Source organism: Clinocottus analis, unplaced genomic scaffold (assembly GCF_023055335.1).
Source record: "Clinocottus analis isolate CAN_PGR_092001 unplaced genomic scaffold, fCliAna1.0.p SCAF_19, whole genome shotgun sequence".
Classification (NCBI taxonomy): Eukaryota; Metazoa; Chordata; class Actinopteri; order Perciformes; family Cottidae; genus Clinocottus; species Clinocottus analis.
The window spans coordinates 3,880,887-3,903,615 of NW_027175920.1; the positions used below are offsets into that span (position 1 = coordinate 3,880,887).

At 44.6% G+C, this 22,729-nt stretch overlaps 2 protein-coding genes across 2 annotated transcripts in view; both read right to left on the reverse strand.

Moving 5' to 3' along the window:
- Nucleotides 1-3,086: 3,086 nt before the first annotated feature.
- On the reverse strand, nt 3,087-4,878 carry foxi1 (forkhead box i1). The gene is made up of 2 exons (XM_068583673.1): nt 4,246-4,878; nt 3,087-3,963 (listed from the first exon to the last, which is right to left on the reverse strand). The coding sequence occupies exons 1-2, from the start codon at nt 4,841-4,843 to the stop codon at nt 3,422-3,424; spliced, it is 1,140 nt and encodes a 379-aa protein (XP_068439774.1). The 5' UTR covers nt 4,844-4,878; the 3' UTR covers nt 3,087-3,421.
- Nucleotides 4,879-16,457: 11,579 nt separating this feature from the next.
- Nucleotides 16,458-22,729, reverse strand: part of dock1 (dedicator of cytokinesis 1) — a 161,737-nt gene continuing 155,465 nt past the window's right edge. The window contains exons 48-52 of the mRNA XM_068582553.1: nt 22,353-22,495; nt 21,789-21,987; nt 19,616-19,805; nt 18,251-18,402; nt 16,458-17,336 (exon numbers count right to left, since the gene is read on the reverse strand). Coding sequence (XP_068438654.1) covers nt 17,241-17,336; nt 18,251-18,402; nt 19,616-19,805; nt 21,789-21,987; nt 22,353-22,495 — 780 coding nt within the window. The 3' untranslated portion in view covers nt 16,458-17,240. The remainder of the gene's footprint in view (nt 17,337-18,250; nt 18,403-19,615; nt 19,806-21,788; nt 21,988-22,352; nt 22,496-22,729) is intronic.

The window sequence follows — 22,729 nt, forward strand, 5'->3', positions numbered from 1 at the left end:
CAAGAGATTGAGCTGTAATATAAGAAATTATCCCTATGATGCCCACTGACTGCTACAAACAGATGTGAAATGTCAGGCTCGGCCCAGACTGTAATCAGCCCCCCTACGGTCAAGATATCATGTTCTTCACCGGGGTCAGACGCACAGTCTCCCTTTTCATATTACCGCGCAGATTTGTCTGTAAGGTAGTGTTATATGGGCTGTGGAGAATTATTAGGCCCCGGACACATCTTTATATTTGAAATCCTGAATGCTTTACACGTCCACAAGTTGCCTTACGAAGCTCATTTTTTAAAAGTCCCTCCACATTATCAGGAAAAAAAAGCCCATAGCACATAGTCAGAAGGTTTTTGGAGCAAAGGACGGTTGCAAGTCTTGTTCTAGTTGCTCGTTTATCAGTCCAGGAGATCTCGCTGAACAGCTAATGGGAGTTAAGTTTCACACTTTGCTGAGTGCAACTTTATCCAGCAGTGATTCATCACTCCAGCTCGTGTCACTCACGAGATAACGTGGACGAGCCTCCGGGTTCCACGCCGCAGACAATTGCCCCTCAATCGTCTCTCCGGTTGTGAAATCGACACTAAACCGCCTCAATTAAAAAAATATATACCTTGATGTAAATAAAGCATCCGTCCTATTTGTTTTGTTCTCTCTCACTAAAACTCGCTGCAGGTGAAGGCAATAGCCATCCCTGCTCTCCAGGGTTGGCATCGGATGACTTGCTGGTGTATCTGGTCCCCGTAAAGAGAAAGAGGATTGAAATAATCCAGTTCTGAAACACCAACTCCTTCTATTATGGGGCAACCTCGTCTTTAGATGGGATGACCCTTTGAGACTGAAACCTGTCATTATGGGTTTAGCCCACCAGGCATGAGTGTGGGGACCGGGGGCCACCCTGATGCTGAGGTATTCTGCTGGGCCTGGGCCTTCAGCCCTGGAGCCAGAGGCCCCGGAGCAGGTGGAGCAGAGACTGATATTCATGAGGGCCGACTAAATGTGCCCTCCAGGCGCAGGGCGCTGGAGCGTTACGCTTCTGAGGGCTGAGAGGGACGAATCGAACTTGGAAAGCAAGAGGACGTTCTGTGCTATTCGCTCTGGAGGCCGGCTGAGAGTTGATGAAGCATTCAGATATTCTATTTAACACAAGTATGAGCATTACTGAAGGAAAAGTACATAATAATCAAACTATACTTAAAGCACTAAGAGTAAAAGTACACTTTGTACAGTATGACAGCAATATATATATATATATATATATATATATATATATATATATATATATATATATATATATATTATTGGATTATAATTAGATGCATTATTAGAAGTATCACTAATGTTACAGTTGGTAAAGGCAGGCCTTATTTGTATTACTTTATATGATGCAGGGTCACTTAACATATAATAATGTATGATAATGTATTAGTTGATTATGTTTTGAATTGCCAATCTGAATCGGCAACTAAAACTCTCAAATAATTGAAGTAAAACGTTGCCACTAAAATGTAAAAAGTATAAATCCGTGCTCCAATAAGTGAGTAAATGGACTTGACTTTCATATAATACTGAATTGTCGTGACAATTCCACATTAAGCGACAAACAAAGTGGAATTGAAGGATCAAGAGTTGACAGTAATACGAAGTAAAAGGGCTCCGAACGTGAAAGGCTTTAAACTCCATTCACTGGACGTGATGAGGATTTCAACAGAAAACTTGTTACTGTGAGAACCTGCTGCTGTATGACAAAAATCCTCTTTGTCTGATCCGTGGCCCTGCTCCACAGATAATAGAGCAAAATGTGGCCTGAGGGAGATAATTTGTTCCCAGATCTTCAGATGGCAATATTTTCATTTGAGCCCAGGAGGGGATCTCTTCAATTGCCAGCGTCCATTGTGTTCCAACAAGGGGCACGAAAGTCTTGTCAATTAATTTCTCTTTTATTCCAGACCACAGAGCGCCTGAGTGAATTCAATTATCAACCAATTAAGAGGTGTTTCCTTTTATTTACAGACTTTGATTCCGTGCGTATCCATATTGTCTGAAAATAAGACGGGAGCGGGGTGTTAAATCACTTGAACATTTCCCCCTGCACGGACCGCTTAATATTTTCTCCCCCAATAGCAGGCTTTCTGTTGTGTCCCGCCGGGTCGCACGCACAACAAAAGAGCATTATTGAACTCTCTGGACGATTGTTCAGCGGATGCTCGTCCAAAAGTGGTTCCCAATACAACAAAACATGAAGAAGAAAAAAGAAAAAAGACCCCACAAATCCCATTAACAGGATTCACACAGACACACGCACGGAAGCGCCAGCGTTCTGCGTGACAAGACTTTGGGAATAGATGGAGACAGGTGGAATATGCAGCGAACAGGTTCACATCAAACAGGCACAGTGATCAAATCCAGGCCCCAGACAGAAAGCTGAACTTTTGAACCTCGTGGAAGTAAGTTAAAGGTCTGATTGCTTGATGAAACAGGGCTATTGGAAGTGACAAGCGGAAAATGTCTCTGTCTCACACACTTTACTGCTTACAGCCACTTGACTTCAGATTTCCTGACAGGTTCTATAGCATTTATATAATATTGAGAACTTAATTTGGATATTTGCCTTTTTTTGGGGCCTGACTGCGGCTCTACGAGAGATAGAAAACACGGCATTGTCTCCAAAATACTGTAAATATATGTTAATGATATATAAATAATTACCCGTCATGGGTTAGTTACATCTTATCATTCAGTGATGGTAAAATGACTGTATAGCAGAATCTCCACTAATATTATAGGAACAAAAAAGTGATTTTATACAGGAAAATCACAATAAATGGCCCGTGTAGGAGATAAATATGTCTTTCGACTATTTAAAGTAGATATCAGTTTCAAACGGGTCTTGACTTTTATCTGTCTGATTTCTCTTCTTCATCTAACACTCGGATAAGTCGGAAAATGACACATAAGCCGGGAGTTAAAATAAATGACTTTTATTCAAACAGCGATGCGTGTTTTTAAAAAAAAAAACACAGAACAAAATTCAGTCTAAAATACATGGCACATATTCTTATGAAAATAATTTCTGTACATAGGTGTCTTCTTCTTCTTTAAGACAGGTATTTAAAAAAAAAAAAAAGATAGGCTTCCATCAGTTCGAGGATTGATTTCCCAAGAGGCCGATTTGTGAATTGAATACTTTCCTACAAATAAACATGTCTGTTGCACATGGAGAAGTGTCAGTTCATTATTCTCTTTCAATACACTGAAACACTTTCTCCCAAGTTAGGAATACCAGTTAATTTCCAGTGCTATTTTTACGAGTAGGCCTACTAAACCACAAAATGAGTAATAATTAATAACAGTAGGCTACTAAAGAAATGTGAAAGGCTATAACTATGAGTGATAACTTCTCGGAGCAGACAGAGATAGACGTCTACACCTCTGTTCCTTCCCGGCTGTAGATGAGGTTATTAACACTAAAATGGTTGGAGAGGCTCTGTACTGATGTGTAATAGTTCATCCTGTTGTTGTCTGTTGAGTTCAGGGGAGAGACTAAAGTCGGCGAGTAGGAACCCAGTCCGGACATGCCCTCTCTGGTCTGAGGGAGTCCCCCGGGATGCCCGGAGCTGTAGTCCCGCTCCACGCCCCGCGAGACCTCGGTGCCGCCGCCGCCGCTGCCCGCTAGCAGCGAGTTCACGCTGGACACGAAATTGCTGTAACACGGGCTGTGCTCCGCGGACGGAGACGGGGACGACTTGGGCTCCGTGGAGGCCGGGGAGCCGTGCAGGCTGGGCGGGGAGGAGCTCAGCAGGCTGGCGGTGTCGGAGAGCTTGTGCGGGCCGTCTTCGGTCTTGACGGGGAGCGCGGTGGAGTCGGCCCCGGTTATGTCGGCTCTCCTTTTTCTCTTCCTCCGGAAGTTCCCGTTGTCGAACATCTTCTCGCAGTTGGGGTCAAGCGTCCAGTAGTTTCCTTTACCTGACGGACGGTTAAAAACAAACAAACAAACAGAGGGTTAAACATGGACGACAACACGTTTAGGCCACATTTACGTGCACACGAGTAAATTGTTCATCTGAGTTTCCATCTGTAAAATTGAACGTAACTGTCAATTATCTGCTTTTTTTATGAGTTGCAATTTTATGAGTATTTTGTAAACATTTTAAGAGTTGTATCACTAAACAATTCAACATGTCACACTCTGTTTAACGCCGGTTTCAGTGAGAATATCTCACACAGAAACACTTCATTGCGACTCACCGGGGTCATCCTCGTCCCGTGCCATTTTTTTGAAACAGTCGTTGAGTGACAAGTTGTGGCGGATTGAATTCTGCCACCCGGCTTTGCTCTTCTTGTAGAACGGGAAGTTCTCCGCGACATACTGGTAGATCTGGCTGAGAGTCAACTTTTTGTCTTGTGCGTTCTGGATGGCCATCGCTATCAGAGCCGAGTAGGAGTACGGCGGCCTGACCATCTTGAAGAGTTCCTGCTGGCTGGAGATGGACAGCCACCCCAGATCTGCGCCACCGAACCCGGTGGGAGGAGGCAGGAACTGCCGCTGGTTCGACCCGTATCCCGACTGAATATAGGACGAGCTGTTGTTCCCGGCGAGGTAAGGAGAGGAGTTGATGCTGGGTCCGTTCAGCCACAGGTACGGGTTCGCGGCCGGGGAGGTGTAGTCCCCGAGGCCGTAGCTGGTGGGGTGCGTCGGCGGCCTCTGCGGGTGGTGGTGGTGGAGGTTCTGTTGGTACACCCCGTAGTTATCGCAGTACACGGCCATGTCCAGGAGCTCCTGCGCGCTGTGGTGCTGAATGGGGCTGGTCTGCTGGTTAGATGGTTGGTGTCCAAAAGCGTTCATAATCCGCCCGATAAGCAGTATTCCCAAAACCTAATTTCGTCTGTGTGTCTTTCCCTCAGGACTGAACTCATCCTCAGAGGGAGGAGTATTTATGCGCAGCGCTACAGGTAGCCCATTGAAAACTTCTGGGCTGGTCACACCCCTCTTTTCTCCTGTATTGACCCAGATCTCCCTATCAATGAGCACCGATACTCCTTTTAACTGCCATGCTGCGCGTCATCTTATTTTACTTATCGCGTGAAGGCGCGTGAGGGACTTACAACTAGTGACTGTGCGTAAATACGCACTGGAGCTCGTGTTGAAAATGGCAACGTCTATACATTTCGAATTTGTTTAAACAAAAAGGCACATTACAAATTATCTGATTTAGTAAATATGATACAAAGATGACCGAGTAAATATTACTCCATAACTCAGATGGTTTATATATATACACACACATTTTAGGATGATTGTTTTGCATGATCTTATATGGTTAGGATATAATAATTAAAATATATATATATGTATATGGTCCGTTTTCAGCTCCTTTGAATTATTTTTTTTACAAACCTTAGGTATCTGGCACGTCGATCTAATATAAATGCTTGTCTATAATACATTTCACCAGCTGATGAATAATGAAAAGAGGGTTTAACAGCTTGATACAAATATAGAATCAACTATGATTTTCAAGTTGTTGCGCACTGGTCGTCAGCGTGTCCGGACGTGTTGCCTTTTCAGCAGAACAGCGTCAAACGTAAACAGGGAAGACCCGTGTGTGTGTGTGTGTGTGTGTGTGTGTGTGTGTGTGTGTGTGTGTGTGTGTGTGTGTGTGTGTGTGTGTGCGCGTGCGCGCGCGTGTGTCATACGCCACCTTTTCCTGATAAAAATACGTTTGCAATGCAACACTTCACACGCGCCAAAAGTTTAGTGTCAACAAGTGACTCTTGTGGAAAAAAAAACACCCCGGAAGACTCCCAAAGACAACAGATACACGAGCCACGACGTTACACATTTTACTTTATATTTCATTAGGAAAAATATAAATACAAGTTTGTAATTGGAAGTAAAACGGAAAACCTTTAACAACTATGTAACGTTATAAGATACAATAAAAAAGAATATATATATATATATATATATATATATATATATATATATATATATATATATATATATATATATATATATATATATATATATATATATAGCATCCCTTTAAGTGTTGCTTCAACTTTAGAATTAAAATCAAATAAACCCTGGTCCACCATGTGCTGTGTTTCACGTGCAGTGAGACGCTCCTGAAGGCAGCACTGCTCCCAAACACTTACCCTCTGCTGTGAGAGGAACAGCAGCAGCTCTGATGGCCGGCTTCTGGCAGGCAAATGGTCCAAGTTTCGATTAAGAGGAAAGTAGAATAATAATCACATACTTCACCTAATAAACCTTTTACTTCTAATCCTTTAACACGATGTCCCCCATGAGATTATTCTGATTACACGTCTGGGATTTATCACAGCATGGATGTGTCCAACTGTGACAGATCCATTTTGGAATGCTGCTGTTATGAAGGCCTTGATGTAGCGTCCTCTAGTCTATAAGAGGCCATCGCTCTGCTGCGTTCAGGACCCTCACACAACTGAAGTTTACGCCCACGAGTGAACTCACCGAGTCCATCTTGAATGTAAGATGCCCGGTAGCCTCGGTGGTCATCCCTGTGAAGAGCGGTGGGCTCTGCAGGTTGCTGCCGGACTCGGGCACTAATCGGCAGAACATTCCTCCTCTCCATGACCTTGATGTAATTGTTTGGCTCCAAGGTGTTGTCCCGACCACAGGCTTTACAGCGGAGGCAGGCAGTGGACTCCACGGGGGAGATGTGGCATTTAACCTCCATATGAAAACAACACAACCTGTTAGCTGTCACACCCAGTACAGCTAATTACTGCTGACTGGACACCTGAGTCTGAAATGATGAGCCTTCTCAGCCCGTGAATGTGTATCAAGAGACTTTTGTGGAGCGGCGGTATCATTCAACCTTTTGACTTTTAAATCTAATATATCATTTATTATCGTGAGCCCAATTTATTTTTTGTTTAAGCACTAAAACAACTTTTTAAATGATTTTTTCATGACGGTTACCGGGTTGATTCAGCAGCCGCCAATCACAGTTTTTCCACCTCCTCTTAGATTAAGATTAAAGACGTCAAATGTGGCAACCTCAAGCCCCCCTGTCACTGTAAAGTAATAATCCAAACATGCTGACTGTGTGTGTGTGAGTGAGCAGTATTGTTGCTCTGCCTTGTCTGTCTTCATCCCCTGTTTCCTCAAAGCTTCCTTAAGGTCATGGGAGCTTTTCTCTGGGAGATCAAGTCAATCACGGCGGGGTCAAAGAGGCAGCGCTGAGCACCACAGGCCCCTTCAGGCGGAGACTAGAGAAACCCGCTGCTGCAGGTGATGGCTAAATCACCCAACATGTCTGCCACTACTCCATTTAGTATGTCTCTCCACGTTTTACTGCTGGGATGACAGCGGAACCCTCGCTGAGATCAACAAAGGCCCTCGGGGGGTTAATAGGGTTTTGTTCCCTGTGTCCAACCTTGGCTGTACCCATGTGGTCATGTGAGTTTGACATCTGTTAACTGCTTATTGCTTTGGAGTAATTACCAGACTATTAGATGTACTTGAAGCCAATGAAATCACAAGAGGCCCAGATCAAGTCATTCATTCTGACCGTGTAAACAAAAACGACCCCTTCATGGAGCCAGGTCCTGCTCAGAGTCTCCCCCTAGTGGAGGAACAACGCAAAACAGACCACCACGGTTTGAGTGCTGACTAATGCCGCTCCAGCCTGGATGCAGAGTGACACGTGACAGTAAAAAATGATCCTGCTGAACACTTTGCAGAAAAAGTTCACTCCTCAGCAGCTGCGCCTGTGCTGGAGATTAAAGACCCTAGGAGTGTTGTGGTGTGGGACTTGGCAGACGGAGAAGCTGTCGGGCCTCAGAGCATCCTTCATTTCTACACTCGAGGGTCTTTATTCTTCAAGATAGCTCCGACACATCCACTGCAAGACACATTTATAATGGGATCTCTAGCTGAGCTTTGCACTTTTCCTCAACCCGTTTCAAGAGTCTGAAGGAGTTATTTACACTTGTTTTTTTGAGAGAACAATCATTATGTTACTTCCGCAATGTTTCAAATGTTGCATAATGTCGTTTTTACATCTTATATGGGAGTATTTTGAACCCACATGTAGCTGTTGCGGCCAGAAATATATTAAAAAAAGTAACAGAGTAACATTAACACAAGTACATACATTACACATTTAGCTTGGAATGATAATTCATGTCAGTTATCCCGACAAAAAAACAACATCAATTAAACATTTACTCTTACTCCCTCGTGGAAAGAAGTCTTATTCAATCTAAAAAATGTCCCACTGTTAGACAGAAGATGCTATTTCCCTGAAAAGTCGACCAGTTGTCTTCCAAACCACTCGCGCTCATCTCGATCATTCGCTCAGAGACGTTTTCCTCTTCGGCGGACGAAGGCACGACCATCGCTCTGCGCGACGAAACACCCGAGTGAAGTGACAAAAAGCACAACTCCTTTTTTGACTGGGGGGGGGACTTTGCCTCGAAGGCATTTGGGTCAACAGCCTCAACTCCATTTTGAACTCTCGTTAGCACATAGATATCTCCAGGTATTCGTCTACCTGCCAGGCCCAAGGGAGGGAATATGTTTCTTAGTAATTAGACGTTCCTCCCCGCAGTCCCCTCGGACCAATTACTGTTTGGCCCTGACAGTCCGTCTCCTGCAGCTGAGGAGGCCGGCCTGCCGACAGCCCGCTGACTGAGGGAGAAACACCAGCAGCCCGGCCCGCTGCCGGTTGCATTAGCTTAATGTTCTCCTCCAGTGGGCAGATTTACACCTCAGCTCCTGATCACATCCTTGGAGATCAGACGCTACTTGTCTGCAAGAGCCAAAACTCCCTCTGCTGGTCTCACCATCAGTCGCAGCGAGGTTAAATAAACCCTACCCGCTGTGTCCTAGTCTTTCAAATACAGACACTTGGCACAGGAAGAGCCGTGAAATTAGATTTTGTAAGCAGAGATATTCCAACTCTAAATTCCACTACCCATTAAATTACTGCGGCTTCAAGTCACCGGTGCAAAGATACCGTGGTCATGATTTCGTGTATCGCAGGGTGCTGCTGGGAGGGGGTTAAGATTATTTATTTGACCTTAAAACGATATCTCCGCAAGCCAGAGGTTTACGTCACGTTGGTAATTACTCATGGAGGCAACGTGACGCGGGAGGCTGCGCCGACGCCGGCGTCCTGATGAGGGCAGCGTTGCTTCAAACATGAGTCCTTCAGCCGGCCCTCAATAAACCAAAGAAACTTTACAAGGCCCATCTATCAGCACCGGTGCACCGCTTCCTGGGAGGCGACGTATATCAAAATCCAGAATCAGATCAGCGTGTTGATTTTAATCACGCAGAATTGATGAAATACAGAGTTCAGAGATCAAAGTGAAAGTGATGAAATATGTTACAAAGTCAGTTCTCTAATTCTAATCCTGCTCTTTATTTATCTTGCTGCTTCTAGAGCTACGGACAAGTTTTACAAACTCTGAAGAGGGTGACAAGTTTACTGTAACGTCAGATGGAAGCAAATATGTGTATAATCATGATTCACATTTCACCATCTAACAGTCCACAAACTATAATATCAACAGGATGTTTCTTTCTTACTGGACTTATTCACGAGTTCAATCTATGAGAAACAGATGCACATATTTCTGAACCAGCTTAAAAGTGTGGACACGAGAGGTGAACAACTACAAGCATTTAATTAACCGGCTCAAATCAATATCCTGCTATCGGGACAGCGCGCCTGTGGCACTTCTCAGTTATTTCCATGTGAAGCCGACGCTCGCTGGGAACTCTGCCTCCTCATCACACCAGCTCTCCACCCCCGATCTCTAGGTATGTCTCCTAGCAACACGTCCAACCGGCTGCCTGGGAAAACCCACTGCTTCATAACAGCCTCGGCTAATATAGATCACCAGCACTTGGCTCTCTCCCTCAACCCGAGATAATAAGCCTGTGTACGACATGTGCATGTTGCATTTAATGCTGAATGCAGCACAAAGTAACGAGCTCACATTTTAAAATTCGGTTCTCCCCGAGCGTTCTCCCCCGCGTGTCCACCGGTCTCTCTGCGCTTGTACGAGCTGCTCGTGACAGCGGCTCCTGATAACAGAGTGATGGAGTGTCTGTCTGGAGTGGGTAAAGTTGGAGGCTGCACCGGAAAAAAAACAACCCCACAATAAAGTGTTCAATCGAAGGCTGGGATCGCTGCTACCAGCGCAGGTGTTTACTTCAAGCTCCTCCGAGGGACAAGAAACGTGCTCGGAGGACCGTTTGCTATCTGCAAAATCTGCCACATAAAGACACGTGCAACTCCACTAAAAGTAGCTCGAACGGGTTTCTGTCAGTAATTACTGCCGCTCATTCAGAGGAGGGCTGCATTGAATGTTTATTTGTTAGTAGACAAGTGCAAATGCGAGGCTGGGTCACCGACGAGCCAGGGGTCCAATTATCAAATCAATCATTTCAGGTTTAGAGAGCCCGTCTCCACTGGGGTCCAACAACAAATCTGTGCATCAGGGAACCGAGCCGGCGGATCCAACGTCTCGTTTGGACTAACAAACAGCCAGAAATCCAAAGAGAATCCATTTAGTATTATTTGCGAATTATGTGAACATAGCTTTTCAAACGGCTGCGGCTCTAATTTGATGTGAACTGCGCCGTTCAAATCACAAATCCTGTCTCGCTTGAACACGAGGACCACGATGTAAATAACGCCGCGGTATGATGTCGCCCATCTGTCATCGCGTCTGTCATAAAAACATCAATCTCCAGTAAACAGTGACTCAATGACCGCGCTCAGTCCTCGTTTTCTGGAGAGCAACGCCGACGCCCCAGCCATGTTTGCACTTGTCATTGAACACAATCCATTCAGCCGGTTTACAGAAAGCACTTTGACAACTCCAGCGAGACAGAGAGAGGCCTTATGGTTTCTGCACGACACAATCTGTGACAGCTACTCACAACAGCACGCTGTCACCGGGACATCTATTGACTGATGGAGACGCTCCATGTTTGTTTACAAGGAGGCAACAGGCAGCTCCAGATTTAATGCACTTGTTTTTCTCTTTCATTTTCCATCCAGGGTGACATTTAGAACGGCAACTAAGGCGCTTCTTTTTAAGATGAATTTGATGGCATGTTCGTCTTTATTGGACGGTAAAGAGCGTCAGTAAATTCAGGGGAGAGAGAAGGGACGGCGTATGATAATGAGATGGAAGTGTATGTATCCCGAGGGAGTGCTGTGCAGCAGGATCAGGAGGAAAGTAGTGAATGTATGAATCATCAATGGAAGGCGCAAGTATGAAAATATCAATAAATAGATATTCAAAATGTAAAAAAAATCAAACAATATACACCATGCCACATTTAATGGTAAGGATCATAAATTGCTTATATCTCAAGTAAAAGATGTATTGCACACATATTTACAGGATGTAAACACAGAGCAGGCTTTAATGAAGTGATGTTTTCTATTTTCATTGAGACAACTTGTTGGTTCGACACGTAGAAGCCTACGAATTCACGAGAGGGTTATTTACTGACGTATTTTATACTCGAGAACAAAAGATCAAAGTCTCATGTGTTCACCACAGACCGTATATGTATTTCAGGCTTCTAACAAAAACCCAGACAAAACAAACTCACTGACTCTGAGACGAGGGAACGCGAGGTGCGAACATGACGACTCCTTTCTGGGCTTTAGCTTCCCCGCCAGCGCGCTACACAAAGTTTAATGTGCAGACTTTACCTGAAATTTGATTCATGACTAAATACTTTCAATATTTGCTCCTGCCTCACTGCCAATTGAGACACGTTTGCATGCTAACACGCTAATACGCTAACACGCTAAACTGAAATGGTAGCGTGTTGACGTTCAGCTGAAAGTAAGTCGTGCCGAAAAATGCTCATTGCCAAAGTTTTTGGAGATGAACTCATACTAAACTCATATAACCTATATTCATCTTTCAATACAGTTCTGTTTATTCATGTAAGCAACATCCAATAACACAGTTAGCAGAACTGCTAACTCCTATACAGTATATTGTATGAGTGTGGGATGCATTAGCAGTACCACAGCGAGCGCTAACTGTGTCCATTACTCCTGGTAGCGAGTCTGATTTTGGAAAATAGCCAACGGAAATCCCATAGACGGCGGTGATTGGATATATGCACAACTGCTGATTTATGGTAATATTTTCCTCTTTCATTATGCGAAAGAGACAATTGCAGCCTCCCAGCAAATTAAAGTGTGTCACGAGGGAAGGAAAACACACACATTATTCCAGGCTGGAATGACAAATGCGATGCGGATGGAGCGCGCTGTAAATACATTTCTCCTGGAGAGAAGGAGCTCGCTCACAGCTTCCCCCCCCCACAAAGCCGCTGGAAATCCTCTCAATTAAGCGATGCATTTCCCTCCGCTTTGAGGAGAGAGAGGCTGAAGCATAATGCCTGAGCACAAATCACCGAGAGCCCATTGAAATAGCTGCTAGTTAACTGTGTGATATTACCAGTGCTGAACTGCCTCACTCTTTATCCCTTTTTCAATTGCAAGGCACGATATCGAGTGTTGCACTGGGTATTCTGGGTAAGTGAATTATGCCACTAGTGCAACTTTCTATTCCCACCTCACCTCACGTGCGTGCCATTGAGACACACTACGAAGGCGAATAGTGACTAGAACAACAACAAAATAGTATTTCCTCATTGTTTCACAACTTTAAATCACTGTGGATGTAACTGGCACTCGCCATCCTAAAACGTTTTAATGCCAGAGTGAAAACAAATACGTACACTTGATCTATATTTTTTACAAACATAAATATTAAGGGACTGATTGCATATGGATTCACCCGCCGCAAATCAATATTTAGTAGAGGTGGTGCTTTTGGCAGCAGCTGCATAATTTCCTCCGTATGCAGAAAGTTCTGTTTTAGCTTCGCCCATCTGCACCGACGTTTTCCTCCAAGATTCTTTGCAAAACTGGTTAAACTGTTAAGTTGCAGTCTTTAAGGAGTATTATTGCCACACATATATTAAATGGAGGTGTGGCCTTTGCCTTTGTTACTTCGGGACATTAGTATTGTTGTCGTAGCTTCGTCTCCGTGTTTGTGGACATTTTCTTGCTGGAAAATAAATCTTCCAAATCATACTTCTCTGGCGGGTCGCAGCGGGTTCTCCCCCAGGGTTTCTGTATATTTATGTTCCCTTTAGCTTCAGAAATATCCTCAGTGCAGGAGCGTGCTACTGCAGGCATTCTTTTCTCCATCTCTTTGCTACCGTCTTGGTGAAGCCATCGCGGAAACAGATTTCGCTTGCAGCGTCTGAAACCTCAGCCGTAGAGCGCCGCAGCTCCTCCAGAGCGTCCGCGGGCCTCTCGAGGCAGATTTACAGCTGTGGCTTTTACAACAACTGACCTCACTGGGCTTTGTTGCGTTACAGACTTTTGGTCTTTGTATTCATGGTGTAGTTTTTGCCGGGACGTTGACCGAGCAGCTTGTGAAAACCAGCCCGTCGGCCTTTTTCACTGAAGACATTTAACATGTTACGATTAGAGCAGCACGGTGGACATGAGACCATTAAAGATGGCGGGAGCCAGTTTCACTGCTTCACTTTGTCGTGCATGCCGGCTCGCTGTCACACAGCATGGCTTTTTATTTTCACCTGAGAAGAAATGAGCCATTGTGAGTTATTTCTTTTTTTGATTCATATTTTATAAGTCTTCAAAATCTCACATACATATTTTTACATTTTTCAGATTCTATGTATGTGGCAAACAGTATGTTTATTTTCTTACTATTCAAGTAGAGAAATGAGAAAGAGAAGTCAAAGAAAAACAAACACACATATCAATACCATAGGAACAGAACTATCAATAAAGCAGGGAGAAATCATTTTCCATAAGGTAAATACAGTCAGGCCATCTATCTGTGCAAAAAAAACATTTTTGCCAGTGCTTAAGAAATGTTTCCATGCTTTGGTTAACATGATATTTCATGTTATTTCTAACACTTGTATTTTTATGTTCATCATTGTGGAGCGTATATTTATTTATTTAGTCTTTTTCATTTAACCAGATCCCCAAAAAATCTAATGTGTCCAAAAAAGTCAGTCAATCATCGGTGTGTAAACCGTCTTCATGTTGTCCAGTAGTGCGTTGGTCAACATCCTGCGTTGCCTCGTTGCCGTTGATTGCCGATTAGCAGTGGTTGTTAAGTTGGTGGCCGTTAGTGGTCGTTCATTCTTCTCACGCGGTTACACTCCTGTTGGGTGTTTTTTTATTTTTACATCAATTGAAACCATAAATCCCACCAGTTGGACGACCGAGTCGCCGCGTAGCGGGTCGACAGCGCGTTAGCGCCGAGGGAAAAGGCTCTAATGAACACCGTCATGTTTTCTGTTATTGTAACCAGAATGTGGCGCTGAAGCCGAGGTAATGGACCCGAGAGACTCAGGTAGCCGAAAACGAAAAAGAGGGAAAGCACGAGAGGAAATATCATCGGTGTGATCGTAAAACTTGCATTTTTATTGAATATTACTTACTCAATTTCTTTCTGTGTTTGCAGAGCAATTCATCATGTGGACAGGTGCACGGTCAGATGGAGGACCTCTGGAGCGCGTCCTGCACCCTGCATTCAGCTGCAGCCGCATCTGCACCACAATGACGCCGCCTCATCACGATTAAATGGATTCTATTGTGCACATGAGGAAAGAAAGAGCTCGAGCTACCACTACCTGAAGATTGACCCCAAACGAAACCCAAATGAGTCTCAGAATAGTTTGTTTTTTTAAAGCTTTGCCACCTTCCTTATTTATTAGCCCGCTAGAAGATTGCTTCTGTAGAGAATTATACTAAGTAGTTCAATGATTTGGTTTATCGATAACCACTTAACAAACCCGTTGTCCTTCATTAACTAACATCGCAATGAGACATTTTATAATCAGACAAAATACCGCCCGCAAGCTAAAGTATGACAAATGCTTTTCTGCGACTGCTTTACTCAAATACAACTCCAAGGGAAAATATGTCATTCAATGCAATTAGAAGAAGAGAACTTTGTAAAACCCAACTTTCTGGAAGGTTGAAAAAAAGAAGAAAAACACCTTCAAAACGACAGATGCTACAGTTTGAGCGTTTGTCCTCAGGCGACCACCCACTCACTGAGTGTCAGCAGAGCACAAGAGAGCAGAGGAATATGAACCACCTTCAAACACACTTCAAAAAGGTCGCACAAACTGCTTTTATGATGCACACAACAGGGCTAATAGACAGTTTTCAGAGCATGAATAGCAGATGGATGAAGTATTCAGGGGCGGGAATCACCCATAAGATGATATCACAACACTTAAGCCACAATGTGCTTTTATTGCCTTTTTAAATATTGTACTGTCTGTCGACATGTATTTCATTCAATGAGTCTCACCTACATTTTTATTGCAGCAAAATGGGTTTGTGGCTTACCAACTCTTTCATTAATGTTGCATCATGCACCTGACAAAGTTCTGGCTTCATCCATGACCGCCCCAGAAAAAAAACTCATCATAAGAGGATGGAAAAAGTTTCATTTCGCATTTGCTAAATTTATATTTTAAATGATAAAACTCAAAACTTGATATACATGCAATATAAAAAATAAAAACATGGCGTCCCTGCCAATATGATCACCGCCACTAAACTTTCTATTAGTTATTCCAGCGACCCCCTCACATATTACTTAACTCATTAAAGTGTAATTCAATTTAAAGCTGCTGCACAACAGATAATTATACACCGACTTAATGGTTCCAACTCCAATCATTCATTTGGAGTCAAAAATACATTAATCCCATCAAGCATACGACACGAGAACAACCTCGTCAGCCTGTGCGTCTTGGAACGGAGCACCATGACACCCAATCTATAATATTCAAATAACGAAATTAAACAAAACCATAAAAAAAAATGATTAACTTATTCACGTGACGTGTTATTATGCTGCGGCGTGAAGAAACCGCCATTTTTAATAGAGAAATTAAAGTATGACCTTCAGCAGTTTCTATAATAGATTTTTTTTTTTTTTTTTTAAAGATGGGACAAAGCTGGCACCTGCGGTTTGTTGGCTCGTCGACGCTAAACCATATTTCAGATATGGGCCACGTTCCAGATTCGCACTTCCAGCTTTGAAAAAGAGAAACGATCGCACGGCGAGCGGCCGCATTATGGAGATGAGATTGCGTTAGCCGAGATAGAAGTCATTCCGCGGCGCAACACTATAAAAAAACCCCCAAAAAAAACCAGCCTGTGTTGATAATGATGCAGCTCTGGTGACGGCTGTCAATCAAGCGGGCAGAAAGCTTTGTTGCCGAGAGCCGAAGTGAGGAAACGTGTCCACATCGCCGGTTGCTTTCGCATTTGAGTAAATACGGAAAACCACTCGCAATCTATTTCCAGCGTCTCTTGCTGTGAGAAAAATAAATAATGAGGCAGACATAATACTTTTAAAAATACATACATTTGAGAGTTTATTCAGAAGTCGTGTCAGTAGTGAATTGAGAACAATATTATTGGAAACAAGGTTACAGCAATCCAGGACAAGGTCAGAACAACGACAATGCGATGGGAGTTAGTTGTACGTGCACTCCAAACTGTAACCAGTAAAACTCCACGATAGGTTCTCACATACCAACTCGGTAAAGTCCCTGTCAATTCAAAACCTACAAGCCCTTTTTTTTTGTTTCATATAAATGCCACTTAATATAATGATACGTTAATACAAAATGTGCATAATCACATCACATAAAAAGAAGAAAAAACAAAAAAAAAACGGAAAAATAAAATAAAATCATATATACAAACCTCTGTACATAGTGGGGATATGAGTAGAAGAGATTTCTTAATGAGCTATGTGCTCCCGTGTTGAGAGCGGGGCAGTATTGGAAAGCGGTCCAACCTCATCTATCACAAAGTCCTGATAAAGTCTGCGAGCGGCGCGCTGTCGGCCGGAGACGGCGTCAATGAATTCAGTGACTACTCATCTGTGCATGCTCCGTGTTGCGGACTGCATAATCCTCAAACTGTAGGCAAAACAAGATAGGAAGAAGTACAAAAACAACCATGATAAAGAAGGGGCGTGCTGCAGTGAGGTATTCATCCTGTCAAGCTGGGACAGGGAGCGAGGAATGTGTGGGGTAAAAACAGCCGCTTTTCGGGTGGGAGCGCTAACTGTCGCTTTTGTTGCGTTGTCAATGTGTCGTTTGGTCCCGCTGTCAGCGTCTTTGTTCACTGTACTATTCCTGAATCGATGGAGGTCTGTTTCCTGGTGGTCTTGGGAGGAGGTGGAGGAGGGGTCTTGCTGGGAAGAGGAGGTGGAATGTGCTGCAAATAGACAAAAAAAAAACACATCATGAATTTACCATTTGCTCATATAAAAAAGACAATCTGCACAACTTCCAAGTTCAGTGCAGATAAAATAAACAGGAAAACAGGCCCGTCTTAGCTTAGAGACGTCATCCATGGGTCAAAATTGTAATATTCCCATGAATATATTGCATATTTATGGAGTCAAATGTACAGTAAGTGGCATTTCTCTCCACTTACTGGACGTGCCCTCGCTAAGACAACCGAGTTCAGGACAGAAACAACAGACGGGGGGGGTGACGCTCGTCAATGACCTCGCCTCCGCGTCCATCGAGGACTGTAAATGAAGAGCGGCTGTCACTCGGCCTCTGAACAGCTGCTCTCCCTCCACTACACCGTCTGCAGAGGCTCTGTTTTACTACCCGTCCGCGGGGGCCGTGACGGCGGATAAATACGATCGGTTAACGCGGCGGCGAGGCGAGAACGGCCGCTCGTAGACGTCGGTAAACGCGAAGAGACGAGCCGCTGATTAACAGCGGGAGAGCTCCTGATGGATGTGAGAGGCAAAGTAATCATCCAATCAATCACTTCTGAGCACCGGACCGGCCGTGGGGGGGTAGCGGGGGAGGAAATGGGGGGGCGGGACAAGAATAAATAACAGCGGGGTGGACAGGCGGGCGCAGGACGTCGCTGCTAACTGACTGATGCCTACACTCTGCTGTGACACACACAGACGCACAAATGTGAGGAAGAAACATGCACAAACACACACACACGAACGCACACACACACACGCGCAGAGTGGTACAGGATGTGCAGGCGATAGTGGAGGAAGTTGACCCGGATGTCAAGCGCGTGTAGCGGCCTCCTGCTTCATTATAGGTGCCACGCATCATTAAGGCGCTCGTCTCCACGCTAATTAAAACACCTACCCTTTGATGCGGCGGGGGAGGCGGCGGCGTCGAGGGACTCGTCAAGTCTTGATTATCTAGCAGGTTGCCGTAATCAGCGTTGCTGCCTTTCACCGGCAGCGGAGGAGGGGTTTCACCTTTGTCGGAGCAGCCCATCCCGTTCAGCTCCAGACCTGTGCAAGAGGGCGCTCATCAGCTCACACGCAGCAGGGGACCACAGATGCATCATGGGATTCACGGAAACAGTGCAGCCGGGACCCAAATTAGATCACGTGGCCTTTTCTAAAAAAAAAAAAAATTCTACTGGGGAATTCCCTCATCGTTTTTGGACTAATTGCAACTTTTGAAGAAACAAGGAAGAATTTGAGAAAATGACATTTAAGCAAAGCAAATTCCTGCAGACGCTTAAAGAGGAACGCCACTGAGTTTACACATGGAGACGAGTGCAGGACTCATGTGGAGTGCCTTTAGGGGCTCAAAAAAGATAGATTATTCTTTTTTTCATCTACAACTTTGTTTTGTCAAAACATTATTTTGATGTCCAGCATTTATTCGCACAATATGAACACGTAATACATGTTTTATTATAATATAATACGGACTTTAAGTCAAGTGTCACCACCTTTGTATGATGGAAAGTGTTTTAAAGTGAGGACGTGTCATTTGAAAAGAGTTAAGTGATTACCAGGTGTGGAGGATCAAAGAGAGTTGCATTCTGGGAAGTGTAGCATAAGCTTTCCTCATGCTCCTCGACTCAGATTCAGGATATTGCAGCCCTGTTGCGTCTATTTTGTACAATCCTGTTTTATGAAAACGTGCCTCTCTCGGGAATTTCCCCGACTTTCACAGAAGCGCACGACTAAATCCATAAAGTTCTTCTTTTCAGTTACAAACTTGCAGATTATCCTCAAATCCTGTGACTTCAAGATGCTGGGAGGAAACCGATCGATCAAGTAATAAATGACATCACTGATCAGGTAAACCTCTCAGGATTGCGCGTGGATTTGAAGCAGCGCGTCTCACAATGCAAATGACTTGAATCTTGAAGCCGCGATGAATATCCTTAATAAACGAGTTCACACATTGAGCCCGTCATGAGGGATTCTAGTGCTAGCAGCCGGCGCTGTGACAAAAAAAGACACATTTAGAAGGAACTGTGTGGAGCTGACAGCTATGATTTGCATTAGCATTTAAACAAGAGTCGCTAACATGAGTCACAGTGCAGTGATTTAGATCAAACTGAGCTCATTATGTGTACCGCGCCATGTGGTAACAGTGATGCAAGATGGACAACAAAGTCAGAGGGAGGCAGGAGGGACCTGCAGAGATGATACAGCCTCTGGTTGAGTGTGTGTGAGAGAGAGAATGAAGTAGGATTGCTCATACTGGAAACAGTGTGCAGGCTAAAGGAGAGTTTGCTCCTGGGTGTGATGGGCGGGGGTCCCGGCGAGGAGGAGGAGTTTGAGGAGGAGGAGGAGGAAGGAGGCGGAGGTCCGGGGGACACGGAGAGGCGGCGGTCGACACCGATCTGGCTGAGAACTTGACTCCTCGGTCTCTGAGGCCGCAGAGGACTGATCTGTGTGACAAGAAGAAAACAACAAGTAGCCGCCATCAGGGAAGGAGTGCGCCCAAAGTAAAACAAGGTAAACTACACAACGAGTCAATAAAAAAATGAGCTGGGAACAAAATGAATTATCGAGCAAATGAGTCGAGTCCATGTTGAAATCCAACAGAAGGTCAATAAATATCTTTTTAAGGAGAAAATCACTTTCACGCCTCCCCTGGGCTGTTGTGTGTGAATCCACGTGCGTTTTAGAGTCGACTATTTGTGTTCCTGAAGGAGAAACCATTTGGATAAATGTGCTCATCGGGTTTGCAATATCTTATTTGTGGTTACAAATCATTGTCTGCATGCAAGACCGCATTCTCCCAGCTTTATTATGGCAGGAATTTGAATATGAAAAGATGTGTCCTCGGGGCTATTCCACACTGTGGGCTACATTAAAAAACAACATCTTTGTAATTGGCCAAACTCAAATAGTGAGCCACAAGAGACACAGGAAATATCAGCGCACTTCATTCAGGAATGCAATAAGCTCTAAAGACGCTGCGTTCTCACGCCTTCACTCGCTGAAAAGTAAAAACACAAAACTGATACCGAGGGTGGAAAAGATATTTTCTTGATTTGTGTGCTTCAGACAACTTCAACTAAAACGACTATATTACAACTGCTTGTTAACTCCCAGAGAGCCCTCGGTGCTCTACCCTTGACCCCCTGAGGCGAGAGGCTCCTATCACGAGGCAGACGGCTCCACGACTGCCAGGGGCCTTTTTGGATTCCACTCGTACCCTTATCTTCACAGCGTTAGCCGCTGAGACCTCCCACCGGCCACGCAGAGCGCAGGTACAGCCGCTCTGCTGTGACGGACACAGCGGAGGTGAAGAGGGACGTGAGGGGGGAGATAGTGATATGTAGAGTGCAGAGAACATGGGGGGGGGGAGGCATGTTTGTTACTGTGTCCTGTGTGCCAGTAGACAATATGGTGCAATAGTTACACTCGAAGAGAAGTCTCAGGGTTGCTAAATATCAACAGCATTCATCCTCTGAAGACCATACGCACAGCCAATGTTGGTGATCTACCACTTATTTATGTTGTGTACAAACCTCACAAGGCTCAGCAATTATCATGGTAAGCTGCCCAATGGACTGGGATTATTCTGCTGTGCAGGAATGGTCGTGGCCTGATGGCACTAAACTAACTCGTCAATTACAGACGCTTGGTCAGAGGCCCTTATGTTCCCAACTATGGGCGTGTCCGTTCCCATTCATTAGATGCTGTCTTTTCAAAATAAAATGGAGGTTTACTCATGCCACAAAACTACTTGGTAAGGCTGAGGAAAAAATATTGTTGTTTTGGATACAATAAGTTACACTAAAGCACAACAAAATCAGTCCACACCAGGTCTGACACGGGTGAAGGTCCTGTGTTTCCACTCCAATGCGCAGTGCACGTACTATGTCGGCTGCTCTGACAGTAACAGTGTATGCTATAAGGTGCCCGGATGTGTCACTATCAGACACCGAGAGGCAGTGACCAAGCGTCGGTTATTTGACGAGTTGGGAGGGAGAACGGGTTGAAATGAAACCTTTCCTGATGCTTAGAAACCACAAATACACAGGAATCAAGCAGAGACAGTGGGAACAGGGCATCACAAACCAATACACGATAACACAAAGGAGGAGGAGGAGGAAGAGGAGGAGCATGAAGATGCCGCACAAAGCTTGAAACTCATTGCCATGCCGAGCAGCTGCGAGTCCAAACCGCTTTGTGCTCGTGGTGCCAGTACGTGCACATATCAAATTCTCTCACTTCTCTGCATTTAACATCAGCCCTGCTTCATTTGTTTGTGGACCGTGGACACCCACAGAGAATTGTCATTGCACTTGCGTAGGATGGAGAAGAAGAGAGGAGCAAGAGAATACAAAGTGAACGAGGAAAGGAAGCGAGAGGAAGCAACACATTGGTGAATTCCTTGTACAGGCCGCATGTTTCCGTACCGTCTCTGACAGTATGACAGCTTCGGCGTGCTGCAGGGGGATCTCGGTGGTCTTCATCTCTTTGTCAAAGATCTCCTGGTGCTTACTGTTCCTCTTCTCCTTCTTTTTCTCCTTGCGCTCCCGCTCCGACTCGTCGCGGTCCAGCTTGTCCTGAGACTTGGTGTGCAGCTTCTTCGGCAGGAGAGGCTCCAGGGCGAACCTGAAATAAAGATCAAACAGCCAAACGGGAATAACTGAAATAGCTCCGAGCAGAAATGTTCGATTTTGTTAGAGTTTGATCCGTGAAGTTGGTAAAGATTTGCGTGAGGTTCACGGTCTCCATTAACTCAACAAAAAGACATAGTTAATGAATGAAAACACTGCATAAGCAGATCCTCCTGAATCCTCTTAGCTTTGAAATGAATCTCTCTACAGTGTTAAATATGGAGCCCGAGACTTATCGAGATAACGACGACAGGGATTATCCCAAAAGCGTAATCCCAAAACAAATTTTAAACTCCTCAAATGGGATGACCGAAAGCCAAGGAGGACGTGTGGTATTTTAAAAGCCCCGGAGAATGTTACCCATCTGAGCCGGGCCTGGAGGGGGAGTTGTCAGAGGAGATGGAGGTGACTGAAGCCACCGACAGCGGCCTCTGGGAGGAGGGCATGGTGAAGGAGCGCACCATGGAGTGAGGACGAGAGCCCCTCCGCTCGTCTGCTGCCGGCTGACACCGCGGAGAAAAAGAAAAACAGGAAAGAATTTGGGTTAAAAGTCACCGACTGCTTTGAAGTCATTTGTGGATGTTTGTTTTTGGCTGCGAGGGTGACGGGCTTTCCCCAATCCTAATCCGAGAGCAGCAACACAATCACACATCAGAAAAATGAAACTCTGGCTATTTATTCTGTACTTGAACTGTTTATCCTGCTGGAACAACTGAGCTTTAACAATGAACACATCT

What these genes read in the sequence shown, in the direction of transcription:
- foxi1 (XM_068583673.1), bottom strand. Translation starts at nt 4,843, where the DNA reads ATGAACGCTTTTGGACACCAACCATCTAACCAGCAGACCAGCCCCATT. An exon ending in ACGGGACGAGGATGACCCCG is followed by an intron (nt 3,964 to 4,245) that starts GTGAGTCGCAAT and finishes ACCGTCCGTCAG; the next exon opens with GTAAAGGAAACTACTGGACG.